This window comes from Staurois parvus, unplaced genomic scaffold (assembly GCF_062004578.1).
Source record: "Staurois parvus isolate SC_StPar_1 unplaced genomic scaffold, SC_StPar_1.0 ptg000549l, whole genome shotgun sequence".
NCBI classification, from domain to species: Eukaryota; Metazoa; Chordata; class Amphibia; order Anura; family Ranidae; genus Staurois; species Staurois parvus.
Genome location: NW_028318345.1, coordinates 8236207 through 8250973, shown reverse-complemented (window position 1 = coordinate 8250973; position 14767 = coordinate 8236207). Strand labels below are relative to the sequence as shown.

General features: G+C 38.5%; 1 protein-coding gene across 2 annotated transcripts in view; it reads right to left on the bottom strand.

Annotated features, from left to right (window-relative positions):
- The window catches only part of PCSK5 (proprotein convertase subtilisin/kexin type 5), a 670507-nt gene that overhangs the window by 198192 nt on the left and 457548 nt on the right, over positions 1–14767 (bottom strand). For both annotated transcript variants that reach the window (XM_089691090.1, XM_089691088.1), the window contains exons 14-17: positions 13843–13986; positions 7605–7707; positions 6150–6343; positions 1450–1534 (exon numbers count right to left, since the gene is read on the bottom strand). In XM_089691090.1, coding sequence (XP_089547216.1) covers positions 1450–1534; positions 6150–6343; positions 7605–7707; positions 13843–13986 — 526 coding nt within the window. The remainder of the gene's footprint in view (positions 1–1449; positions 1535–6149; positions 6344–7604; positions 7708–13842; positions 13987–14767) is intronic.

The following is a 14767-nucleotide window of genomic DNA, read 5'->3' as shown; positions in this document are numbered from 1 at the left end:
AGCAGAGTCCAGGATATGCCTGTGCATCAAAAATGAAGCTTGGAGAGCAGAGTCAGATGTAGCAGGTGAAGGGGGCGGTAATGCATTTCGGAGACTATTGAGCCTATTCAACATGCTCCGAAATGCATTACTGCGCCCTTCACCTGCTACATCCTGGACTTTACTTCCTCATCCTATAGGCATAGTTTGCTGCTGGATGGCTGGATGTCCCACCTGGATCTAATTACCACACGATGAGTCTTTTTAACCGTTTATCGTGTAAGTGCAAATTTTCCATTGTTTACTGAATAAATTGTCAATACCGCACTTAGAGGCGCCTTCCTCTCTTTTTCTTGATACTAAATCAGCTGCTGAAGTGTGGACAAGTGACAGTTAAACATTCCAAGCATCTACTTATTTTTGCATTTCCTTGTTTCTTCAGCTAAGGGGCTATTGTATTATTTTGTATTTATTTATTGCAGGAACTTATATAATGCAAGCGCTTTACATATATATTGCATTTATACATCAGTCCCTGCACTCAAGCAGCCTAAAATCTAAGGTCCCTAACTTACATTCATGCATATACATACTAGGGCCAATTTAAACAGGAGCCAATAACCTACCAGCATGTCTATGGAGTGTGGGAGGAAACCAAAGTACTTGGAGGAAACCCATATTATCATTATAAATAATTTGTATTTTCCAGGCTAAAATGAAATACAAACTTTGCCTTGGTTACCTGTCTAAGCTGCATATTTTAATTTCATTAGAATAGAGCTCTGTATTTTGAACATGTAGTAAAATCAAGGCCATGGTTGTGTATTATCAGAGAATCTTTACTGAGTGAACATCTTCTTGTGGTAAAATATAATCAAATGCAGACCTTACTTTGGGTGTAATACTGAGTGCTTGTGAAGCTTTTGCAATGTATTACAGTAACACGACACAAAGCTCTAAGGACAACAAAGGAACATTTCAAATCCAAGGCTCTTGTAACCACAACACACATGCAACACAATCTCCTCTGACACTTATTTGTTACATGTTATGAAAGCAGTCTAGAAATAAAAAATTCATACTGGTAAAATGTGCATTTCCCTGATGGTGAACACGTGTTAACCTCTACGTGAGTCAAGGAGAAAAAAAGAGGGGAAACCTTATGTTTATAAAAAGTTTATGTTTTATTGACAGAAACTATATGACATTTAATATAGCAGCCAGAGCCAAAAGATCTTATGAGTCACCTGGGGAAGGGGAACATGCACTAAGCAGCACATCACATTAGAATTTTATCACTACCCAGAGCCTCTTTAGGCATTTATGTTACTATAGAAATTTCTCACCTCCTGCAAAATTGTTCATCAAAGAGAGAATCAAGCCCACCCAGGACCTCAAAACTATTCTCTGTTAATATGCCTTTGATATAAAGCCAGTATGACAAGCCACACTAGTCCAGTGATTTCATACCTGAGACCATTCTTGCATTCGGTGCAGATGTCAGCAGAAGTGCATGTCTTGCAGTTTTCATGGCATTTTTTACAAAGGTTCTTATCTGCAAAGTAAAAGCATGTTTGCATCTTTAAAATACCCCATTTTGTTGATCAACAGATGTTGTCAAATTGGCTATAAAAATGTTGATGGAACATGCATTAGCTTTTGTTACAAGGAATACAGTACTGGATTGTATACATTACTATAAACCTGTCTTACACTGACTTTTTGATATATGTAAGCAGTAATCTTTGTGATGTGTAAATGACACATTTAGGGTACCTTAACGACGATTAACACACTTCCAAGCATTTGTTATATAATTTAAATAAAATTCTAATTATCGTTACAACCACCAATGTTTTCATGACTGGTTTATCAATATATGGTTGTAACTGTGGCTCCTGAGCTCAGAAAAGTTGTGGACCTCTGATTTAACAGGCAACCAAACAAAGGTTTATTGGATCAAGTCAAAGACAAAAACAGAAGTATAAACTTCTGCTTAAAGCAGATCCAATGGTTAACATAAAGCCAACCTATTTTATCCCCCACCCCAACCTTAAACCTAACCAGATGAAAAGAACTTTTAAATACTTATCTCCAGGATCTCTCTAGTAACCAGTCCCAAATATGAGCTGGGGCAGGAATTTACATGCACACTGTCAAATAGTGAAGCTAAGTTTGTGCCAGCCAATCAGTGGCTCTGCTAGAATACATTTCTTTAAAGCACAAATTTAACCTTCACAGGAAAATTTCTTTCAGGCTCCCAAAATGATAATGGAGTTGTTAACAGGCAAGTATTTCATTATCAGATTTGATTAGACATCAGCAGGAAGATGTAAAATTGTATAGGTTTATGCATAGTTGTGTATGTTTATGTGCTGTTGTGGCTATTTGAAAAAAGCACAGGTTCACATATCTAGCAAATGTTCCATCGGCAATCTCTTTATTATTAAATGTTAATAATATTTTTCTTTAAAGAGGAACAGAAATTGACTAATGAACTAATGACATAACTCATATGTACAGTAGATTTAGTTTTTTTATATAAACAAGTTGACATTCCACGTTGACAAGTTCCCATACTCTGGAACTACTTACCCCAATCTATCAGACTATCACCTACTCTCCTCTCCTTTAGGCGCATCCTAAAAACCCACCTATTCAGGGAAGCCTACCCCACCCCCTGCTAATTCCCGACCTCCTCCACTCTTCCTACCACTCCATCCCCCACAGCTATTTCCTCCTGTACCACTATCCCCTCCCTCCTAGATTGTAAGCTCCAAGGAGCAGGGCCCTCGAGCCCCTCATGTATCACATTGTATTGTTATTGTACTGTCACATGTTCTGTCTCCCATTGTAATGTACAGCGCTGAGCGAACTGTTGGTGCTTTATAAATACTGTATAATAATAATAATCATTTTGGTACAGAAAAGAAAAGTACATCTGCAGTGTTAGCTAAGGTTGACACAAATCAATGTGTGGGCCAGTAGACATATTTAGTAGGGAGCCTAAAGATGTGTGAGTTCACCAATAACAAAAGAAGCAGCTTAAATAAAAGTAAATCTATGGCTGAAATTTTTCTATGCACACTGGCTACTTCATTAATTGGGTTCTCCTCTCATTGGGCTCATGTTTGACCTTGGTATGGCCCATTTTAACATCCCAGGCTTATGGCCATGCAGACCAATATTTTTTACAGATGAGAACTCAAATGCCAATATGCAAAAATATTGTACTATACAAGTCAATTTGTCATTCATCTATTTCCCAAAAAATTTCTTCCTCTTTGTAACCCTGAATACTCAATTCAGATCTCGAGATACAACCTGGTAAATTAAACAGTGTCACTGTGGAAGCAAGAAAATGTCAGAGAGCTCAAGATCTAAGCGACAAATATGGCAAAATATGTCTATCAAATGCTTTCCTGTTAATAAAGTGCAGTACAGGGAAAGGCTCAGCCTTTGTTCATTTATTCACCAGCTCCACATATTTTTAACTGAAAGACATTGCATTGTAAAGCATCCACTGTTCTTCTGCAACATTTTTTAAACTTGGTGCTATTTATTTTACTAGTACATGCTTACACTATATTTTTATGTATTAACACATGCAGCTTGTAACATGGGATTCCAAATCCTGTACCAAACACATGCTTAAAGTGGCTGTAAAGGCCAAACATTTTTTACATTAATGCATTCCCTGTTTGTACCCCCCTCCCCCCAAATAAGTCCTCACTCAATCCAGCGCTGTGCCTGTCTGCAGCCGTTCTCTCCTCTCTCCCTGCATTCGCAGGACAGACTGGCAACAGCGGGAGCCATTAGATATTGCTGCCCTCAATTAAATCATGTGAGCAGAGAGAAAGGGGCTGGGCCAAGCTGGGCTACGTGTCTCTATAGACACACACAGCTCAGCTTGGGAGCAAGCCCACATGTGTACCCCCAAAGGAAGGGCTTCCTTTGGTGGTTGCACAAAAAACAGGAGGAGCCAAGAGCACCAGTGGGGGACCTCAGAATAGGATGCTTGGGGTTGCTCTGTGTACAGAGCAGGTTAAGTATAACATTTTTGTTATTTTAAAAAAAATTTAGCTTTACAACCTCTTTGCATAAAAACTCTCTCAAAGTATCATATATTATAGTTTGGTAGTGTTTAACATGCAGATAAATATAATTTAAGAGACTGATGAGAAACTCAGCCTTTATTTAGCATTAGGAAATTGGGCTATTGCCAGTTGGTTTGTTGTCAGATAAAATATCACTTTTCAGTAAGATTAAGCTGTGCTTTTTCTTCTAGAGGGTGTTCTAGTAACACAGTAGCTCACAGATATGCATGATCTTTATGAAAAAAAAAAAGCTTGCATGAATTCACAGTTACAATAAAAATGCAGCTTGCCTCATTGAAAAAAGTGTTAATTATTTCTGGTATGTTTAAAGCAATAGATAGTGCCAGATTGTCCTTATCTATTTTTATCAGCATGTACTAGGATACCTGTGCTTTTATAACCACTATTTTTGACAGATGCCCACCTATGGAGCCCATATCCGCTCAATCTGCCGCCACTGAGTCAAACAAACAGGCTACACTCTAATCACATTCCTCTTCACGGAAATTTTTATTCAGCATACATAAACATGCCGAGAGTCCCCTATTTAGAATTTGCCCCTCTCTGACACATTTCACTTTCACAGGTTTAGTCCTAGAGTTATTACCACTCTAGAAATCTCTGCAACTAAACCCATGAGAATGAAATAAGTCAGATGGATCTCAGGTGCATTCTCATGTTGTTGTGAGCTAAACAAAGTTTTTCATAAAGAGTGATGTCATCAGAGTGCAGTCTATCTGCTTGAACCAAGGGCGGCACTATCAAGTTACACATGCACTGTCTGTTTGCCATTATTAATCTTGTCCCTATCTCACTCTGTAGTTTAGGAAATGCTCTGTGTAGTTAGTCCCACCCTTGTTCTTCATGCTTTAGCCTGCATTCATCACATGTACTGCATTCTGCTGGAGCTAGACACACTATTATTTTTTATTGCTATGTGACGCTTGACTGTTATGACCTGCACAGGTTTGGATTAAAGCATTCTACGATCTGCAAGATGTCATTTGTATCAAGTCACTGTCTGCCAAGCTACTGTGACTATCTCACCACAACTGGATCAGTTATAGCTTTCAGTGCTATGATTGCAAAAGCAAAACAGGCACTACTTATAATAAATTAAACCTCCAGCTTTTTATATGTAAGCATTAACTGCAAGTACTTTAATCTCTTGATTCATGGTTCATGGATATTATGTGCTCTGAGATTCCTATACTACATATCAGAACCCAGGAATCCAAATAAATGCTTTACTGCCCTGAAAACAATAAGCTATATTGGTCAGAGAATGGCCACCTATTGAAAAAACAATAAGACAGTTTTCATTTCTGCAAAAAAAAAAAAAATTAAATATATAAATAGAAACTGATTTGCCTCACAAAACAAATTGGTGTCTTTTACTTTCATTAATGAAACAGATAATTCCTTCATGACAAGATGCATGACTCCCATCAGAATCTTCCCAGGCAGGAGAGTAAGAAAAGCAAATATTCCTCAGCGAGGGTATAATAATTAAATGTGCAACTCTGTATAACATAGTAGGTGTTTTGATTTACAGAGATTAGAGGTGTTTGTGTCTACCTCCTCCAATGAAATGAAATATTTTTGGCTTAGTAGATTCAGAAGGATTCCAGAACCTAGACTGCTTTCCAGTTTGGCAAAAGTGAGCGCAACCGATTTCTTAGACCGTCTTAGAGTTACCTAAAACAGCTGAATGGCAGGTTGGGGGTGGCAGAGTGATCTCCACTGCTCAATGCATGTTCATCACAAGGCATTTCAAATATCCTCAATTAATGAAGAACACTTCTCTAAAGTACTGATCAGAACAGAACTTAGTATATTCATGTATGCTTTACAAAGACAAGGTTCGCTCTGTATATTTTTATAAAGCCTCTGCTTACCCTTCTGGACAAAAGCAATTTTCAATTTTGCACAGAACATTTTGTGAATTGTTATAAAACTGGCAGAGCACATTGTGGTTTTCTGGAAATGAAGTATTCCTGCTCTTCAGGTAATTTTGAATGAAAACCTGTGAATTCATCAAAAAAGTATCATTTGACTTATTCACAAACTTACTGTCATTCAAGTAGAACCCATCTGGGCAGTTTGTGACACAACTGTTAGTCTCTTCATTTAAGTAGTAACCTGATTTACAGGATGAGCATTGGTCACTGCGGCTTCCCAGGCATGTTTCACAAGTTGGAAAACATTTTTTACATCTCTTCTTGTCTGCAGAATAGTGACCCAAGGGACATTCTGATACACAAATTCTGTAAGAAAATGCAGACCGGTTATATGGCACCACTCAAACAACAAAATCATTAAATACTGTTTTTATTTGACAGCAAAATGTTCCTGAACATCAAAATTGATCATCTTCAATAACAACAAATATCACCCGTACAGTGCTAGTAAGGAAATAATATTTGCTTTAACAGTATTTCATGAGCAAAATCCCTGAAATATTTTGTTGTAGATATCACATAAGCTATGCAAATCATCTATTTACAGCTCTAGCATAATAAATCAAGGCTAAGAGATGGCTGTCAAATTTTAGGAAACAACCATAATGCAGAAACATTTGTTTTGGTCATAATGTAGACTTGAACATTCTCATAACTTACAACCATGCATCTATTCTGGCCATGGAGCTGCTGGGTTAAGTTCTACATGTTAAAAAGAAAATACAATTAAATCAAAATGTAAATCTTGGCAAATCCTTCTTTTGTTTGGTGGTGACATCAATGCATCTGTAGACTTTTTTAAAAACCTATCTTAGCCCAACTGTTCACAGTGTATGTTTTGACATACATATCAAGTATACAATTCCTTTTTTTAGCTGTAACTATTACAATGTGTAATTAATTTCAAATACCTGGCCAAAGCTTTAGCTTTCTTTATCTGTACAAATCATAACAGTGGACTACCAAGGCTAGAGCTTTACTGACTAGGGCAGTCACCACTTTTTCAGACATACGTTATTGTTGCTAAATTGTGGCAGCTGCAGCTGCCTTTCATCAGCAAAGTAATATCTTTCTCTGAGTTTAGAATCAAATCATAAGTGTAACCTGCAGATGTCATATTTTCAATATAATTACAGGTACTGTCAGGAAGGTCATGTTCAAAGATTTTTGTTTATATAGGTAGAGTACTAAAATGTATGCTAAGTAGCTGACAGCGAGGTAACAGACAATACTGAATCAGGACAAGTATTTTGCAGGTGGATTATATATTGAGGGCCACAAATCAAACACAGATTTACTATGTAAAATATGAAAATTCACCTTCAAAAGACATCAGTCCAATGACATAGAAATCTATAGTAAATAATCTGGAAAAGACAAGAAACTGCAACTGTCAGACAATGTGTGATTTATTCTCAAACAGGTAAGGGTTGCATTGATCTCAATGCTTAGTTTCTATCCTAAATTATAGACCATCTGCTGAATTCTCCAAACTGCAATTAGAAAAGTACTTTTAGTGACACAACTATTAGTCTACATTATATACTAAGAAATAATAGAATGTTACCTTGTGTTGTTCTTTGCTTTATAATAAAAATGTAGACAGTCATTGCAGTGATGTGGCCCAGGTCCATCACACCCTACATCACTGCATTCTGCATTACAGGGACCTAATATTAAAACAGATAAAGGCAAAATCAGTAATGACATTACCTGTGTTAATAGAAATAATTCACAAGACTGTCTGCACTTGACTGTGGGTTATTGGAAGTCTTCAAACTTATCATTGAACCAGTTTATTGATTAAGTATGACCACATCTAAGCAACGTAGGGCAGGACAAAGAGAAGGAATTACAATGTCCTCTTTAAGGTGGAAAGAAGAGACCACCTTAGGTAAGATGGAAGGTTTTGGTCTCAAAACCACCTACCTTGCCCTTGTCTAAAACAAGAAAAGTTTTTTTGCAAGAAAGAGCTGCAAACTCAGAATCATGCCTGGCAACAGATATGGTTACCAGGTAGGCAATCTTACAAGTGAGGTCTTCCAATGGAATGTCTGGTTCAAAGAGGTTCTCTGAAGAACAGAGAGCATCAGGTTAAGATCTCAAAGTGCCACAGGAGGTCAAATTGCAGTACGGATTTAAACAACTCCATGAAAAAAGGTTTTAATTAGTGATTGTGGTGCAAGAGATTTCTGTAATAAAATGAATAAGGCAGAAACTTGTTCCTTAAAGTGGTTCGAAAGACTGAAGGTTTTCACCTTCATACCTTCCATGCAGTGTGCAGCTCCCCACTTAGCCCCCATCCAATACTTAACTGAGAATGATCTTGTTCTAGCGATGTGCACACGAGTAGCAGCTTTCCTGGGCCTCTCCCACCTTACCGGCTGAGACACAGCAGTGGGAGCCATTGGCTCCTGCCAATCACTGCCAGTGAAGAAGGTCAAGCCTTGCTCTGTGTGTCTTAAGCAGCTTGATCAGGGGGCAATCAGCAGGGGGTAGGGGCAGAAGCATCAGCAGCGGAGCTGAGAAGAGGAGGATCGGGGCTGCTCTGTGCAAAATCATTGCACAGAGAAGGCGAGTATGACATGTTTGTTATTTACAAAAAAAATTCAATCTGAACCTTTAGTATCACTTCAAGAGTACCCAGGGCCAGATGCTGGTCAAGACCAGACTAAATAAAGGTCAAAATATGAGTGAAAGAGTATTCTCTGGGACTCAGCTTCCCATCCTCACATCAGGCAAAGTAAGCCTTCCATGTGCAATAGTAAATCTTGTGGAAGTTATTATTATTATTATACAGGATTTATTTAGCACCAACAGTTTGCGCAGCGCTTTACAAAATGGAAGTTGAATTTTCTTGCTCTGAGTAAGGTGGAAATAGTGGAGTCAGAAATACCTCTATACTTTAGGACTTGGATTTCAACAGCAATGCAGTTACAGCCAGCGACTGAGATGTGGGATGGAATATGGGACCTTGGGCCAGTAATTCTGCTCTGTTTGGAGGAGGCCAAGGTTCATCTACCAGAAACCTGAGTGTGTCTTATAAACATGATTATCTTGGATGAGGATGACCAGAACCCTTAACTCCCTTATCTTGTGCAACAGTCAAGGGAGGATTTTCATCGAAATTTTAAGCGGAAGCATAAGCCAGTTTGAATTGAGTCCAAGGAATCACCAGAGCATCTATTGTGAAGGCTTGTTGTTGAACCTGGAAGCCAGGATGCCCACACCTTGATTTTACCCACCTTCCTTTGGCAGATATTTTGGAAGAACTCTGGATGCAGAGACCACTCACCTGGGTCTATGCGTTGATGGCTTAGAAAGTCCACCTGAAAACTATCCACTCCCGAGATTTGGACAGCCAAGAAGGCTGGAATTAAAGTTTTTGCTTAAGATAGTATCTCTTTTAGGACAGCTTAACTTCTGGTGCCCCTTTAATGGTTTATATTGGCCACTACCGTGACCTTCTCCAAATATATCCTGGCTGAGTGACCTTGCAGAAGGGAGGTCTAGTGTTGTAGGGATAATCTAATGACTCCCAGTTCCAAAATGTTAATGGGAAGTTTTGACTCTTCTGGGATCAGGTCCCCTGGGTCCCCCAAACTCTATTTTGTACTCCAGTGAAATAAATCAAACACAGAGATGTGGGATGTCTTGGATTCAGACTGATGAAAATGCCAACAGGCAAAACTTCATTGTAAAAATGGTATCTGAGCAATCTTGATAAGACTTGGGAGTTAGGGGCTTGCTATAAAAAGAAGTGTTAAGCTTTGATTTGGAAGTTGACAGCTGGGTAGAGAAAAAAAGTCCCTTTCCCTGAGTAGCGGTAGAGGCCCTAAGCCTTATGAGGTGAAGACACACGAGAGGATTTTAGTAGTTGCTGGCCATACACTAGTAGATGTTTGTACGAATATTGATAAGAAAATTTTCACAGTAGATTGTTGCTTGACAGTACTTCACAATGTTGTTAGCTTTTAGCATTCAGTTTTGGAAAGAATGTAATTTTCTGAACAAAAAACATATTTAATGTTAGAAATTGATTTATCCCAAAAAAATTTCTATCCTGCTCCTTTGAATTTTCTTATCACTGAAGTCTAAAGCAAACATCGATTTGACCCCATTAACAATTTGAAAATCATATGAACGGACCTGAAATGAAAGCAAACCAAATTCTTCTAATGTATGGCTAGCTTTAGGCTTTCTTCTTATGGGGTAGGAGTCCTTAGTGACATCTCTGAATGAATTTATCAGGGAATTCCCCAAATAGGCATTCATTGTCAAAAGGCAATGCTTTTTACAAGCAGAATCAGCAGACCAAGCTTTTAAACACAAACCCAGAGATAATGGACATTCTAGACATTCAGAGATAATGGACCTTGAATTACATCTACAGCATCAACACATCACAATAATGCTAAATGCATTAGTTGTCATTGTTCTCAGACAGCAGGGTCCTCAAAGAAAGGTTCCTGATCTTTGTTCATTTCTCTTACCAAATTAGCAATAATTTGGCGAATAGACATGGCAAATATAGTGGACAGCAGGGTCCTCATGCAGTGCACAATCAATCAGTTCGTGTATGGGAAAAGCCTTACTAGCCTAGGACTTGTAGAATCTTTGGTCTCTGGAAACCAAAGGTTCTCAAAGCACTGAGAGTTTTTGGAAAATTCCAACATAGTGGCAGAGAAATCTGCTTTATTCAGATGGGCTGCTAGGGCTTACCTGAGAGGGATCTAGAGTCAGAGGAGGGGAGTGGTGTCCTAAATAGGACAGGTAGAAGAGAACAGCCATCACCCTGAGCAGTGTTCTGAGTTTCCTGTAGACAGCCCACAGAATTAATCTATTTGGCCCTTTTTGTTCCAGCTCCGTTGCACCTGTGATCCACCATTGCTAAGTGAGGGGATACCCAGGAATGTACCCATAGAATGGAGTTCATATTGGATCAGGTCTTTGTGTGTCTAGATACAGGAGCCATTATAACACAGGCACTGATCATGTTCCTGTGGATGTGTCTCTGTAGAAAATGGTAGCAGAAGTTCAGCAAAGTACTGTGTGCATTTTCAGCAGAAAAGGTGGGTGAAAATGTGTTATCTGGGAGGTGTGAGGCAGTTACCTCATCTTCCTGAGACTAAGTCTAGAGGGGAGGAGAAAAAACTCTATTTTTGAAAATGCTTGCTCTGAGAAATGTTGGAAACAAAATGGAAGGGGTTACCATGATACAACAATAAAGTGAATAACTCCCAAATACTCTACCCATAAAACCGCATAGTGTGCTTTGCACAGCAGACTGCATTATTAAAAGCCAGGAACCAGTGCCAACATACAGGAAAATCCTAAACTACCTTATCCACAATGCTGGACCTAGGGTCTAGGCTTTGCCCCCTGTCACAATGGGCATACCCTCATAGGCATCTTGAGGGTCTAGGAACCAAAGAAATGGATCATGGCCCTGGACCTGTGTAGCACCCTGCGACTAACTACACAGGTTGTACTATGTGCAAAGGTAAGCTGCTAACACAGGATCCAGAAGCTAAGCATTACAGACTGGCCCCATATAGCAGGGTCTGGGTTAAGTGCACAAGGTACACACTGAGGGTAACCAATACATAAACTGCTAGATATCCTAGGGCAGTAAAGAAATTGTGAAATAAATTTAGGAAAAACAAACTGAATAGTGAAAAAGGAAAAATGCATCTCCAGAGGAGAACAGTTCCATCACCTAGGGACACTAGCAAAATAAACCGAAGTCTGCAAAATCCAGTGTAAATATTTATTGAATGACTAAAAAAGTGATATCAATAAAATATCCTAATGTTAAGGGTGACCATATTTTTTTCTTGTACCTAATTATTTATTTTATTTCAGGTCTGTGCAATGGATTTTGTTTTTTCTAAGAAGCAGCATCGCTTCCAGCATGTAAATGTTAATATATACAAATGCTCAGATTAGGTAACACATATTCAATTCATCAGCAGGAAGATTCCAAACACATGATAAGGTAAGCATAATGAAAGGATTATAGGGGTAAACTATTAGTTTAGGGGTTAAGTTAGTGCTAAACTCAGCAGCTGGAAGTTTAAGGATGGGTTGCAATGCTCACATAATGGGTAAGGATTAGGGGCTTGGAGTGTTAAGGGACAGTTCAGTGTTAATTATTAGGGGAGTTAGGTGTTAAAGGATAATTTCAGGGTATGATTTTGGAGGTTTAAGAGTTAGTGGGGTGCTTTAGAGTTAGGAATATGTAGAACATTTGGAAAACTTTGGACAGAACTGATATGGCTTACTTATTCTTGGTGCTGTGATTTTGAAAACTGCATTGTTGGACTCCCAGAGCCAGAAAGTAATGATTCAGACATTTTTATTTTATTACCCTCAATGATACGTAAGAACTTAGGAATTGTGATGAAATGCACTGGACAAAAAGGCTTTGCTTTTTCAAAACATTTTGGTGTATCTTATAGATTTTCTGGCTGCTTACCATGAAAATAAACTGTAATTTAACCTATCATGTACCATTTTATAGAAAACCTCTGTTTTGGCAATTTGTACTATTGGCTATGTTGCCCGCATGAAAGAAACATGAAAACATGGAACTGTTGTTGAAGTACAATCAGTAAAACTGGAATATTTGTGGAGATGTAAAAGCGGCTCTGATGCTTGATAGAGGCTCTAAATGCCAGGAGGCAGAGGCGGGCATTCCAATCATGTGACTGCTGTGATTGGCAGTCACATGATCAGAAAACTCCCGATCGCAGGTATGCATTGGGAGTTTCCAGTCCCCGATGGTTACTGTGCTAGGCGCACGCAGGGTGTGCATTCTCAGCACAGAAAACCTTTTACATAGGGACGCATATGCGCAGTCTCGGTGTTAAAATCCACCTGCCAAGAGGCATGATCCTATGGCGTGAGAAGGTCAAAAATAAAAGGACACTCCAAAAGAACTTCCAGGACAGAAAACCATGGTACATGAACCACTTGTTGACCTGACAAAGATATTTTTGCTTCCACTTCACATAAAACTCAGACTGATTAAACATTTTGTGAAAGTGATGAAAAAGGAAGGTGAAGGTTTTCATTATTTGAGACAGATGTTTCTAAGAATAACTGATGCCAAGATTAAGGAAGGCATTTTTGTTAGTCAACAGATCAGATACATCATCGATGACAAGCAGTTTGGAAATCTGTTAGTGGGGTAAGAGAAAATTGCCTGAAAAGCATTCAAAGATGTCTGAGAAATTTCTTGGCAACTGCAAAGCACTGAATCACATTCAGTTGGTTGACAAACTTACAGCATACAAGACTATAAAGTGCAACATGTCACTGAAGATTAATTTTTTGCATGCATACTTATTTCCTTAAAATCTAGGTGCAGCCATTGGTGATCATGGTGAAAGGAGTCACCAGGACATTGCCACAATGGAAAAATTGCATCAAGGCAACTTGAATCCATCAATGCTGGCTGACTATTGTTGGACACTGCAGCAAGATGCAGCAGAAACTGAGTACAAACAAAATCAGCAGCAAAAACACTTTTAGCCCAAATGAACTCGCAGTGCGTCGGAAACATTCTTACATTATATACAATATATAGTCATCCAAAGTTAATTTCATATTTCTCAAGGGTAATACTTGATACAGTCATTCTGAAATTTTATTTGTGTTCAGTTTGAATTAATCAACATCATAATCACCATCTTAATCCCCTTAATTGCAGGAAGCAAAACATTTGGAGAAAAAAAATGTGTTGTCCAGTGGTATAATCTATGCCATTCACAGACTGATTGGACAAAATAAATATCTCTCACCTGTGTAGTCATCAATATTGTACTCTTCTGATGGCTCCTCAATAGGACTAGACCGTACTCTCTCCACCTTAGGAACATCATTTCTGGGTGAGTATGGTTGAATGGATGTGCCATACAAAACAAGTGACCATTCCTTCAATTTCCCTTAAGGCAAAAGTATAAATAAGAATTAAGGAAAATCAAAGAAAACACATTTCACAGTGGTCAGTAAGAAACAGTATATCAGTATATCTATGATATCATACATTACCATAAAGTTTAATGAAAATATATCTAGAAACGTATAGGGGACAAAATAACTTTTCACAATGGCACCCATATCAAGCTTTGATCATATACAGCATCCATTTACATACATGCCAAGGGTCACATTTTATGGTGCGACAATCACCTTACAGACAAGTTCTGCCTACCCCATTGCCTGCATACTGTCCAAGGAAATGTCTGAAAAAATACTCTTTCATTGATCACCTACCTTTAAACCTGGAGTCAGGCATTCCTATTACAATGTTATACTCTCTGCTTTAATATGTTATGAGGAATCAACAGCCCAGTTTTACTGGGCGCAGATAGCAGCTAACAGTGGATTCTGTTTTTGTTGTGTCTCCAAGTTTGATGGGGCACTGTACAGTAATTGACCTCACCCCTACCAGTCTTCTGGGGTTGCCAGTCTCTGTTTAGCCCAATAAACACAGAGGGTTGAGAGAACTGAGGCTATCATCATAGTTTACCTTACATTTTAAAAAAAGATCCTTTAGAAATGGATCCACAATTTTGCTGCCTATATTCCAGTGTCAGGGTTAAAAGTGTTATATGTTTTGGACATTTCAGACACAATCATAATGTGAATGGGAATTTTGTTCCTGTGTATAGGATACAAGCAGGTAATTAAAGTACCTGCACATCAGCATGAGCTTTTCAACTA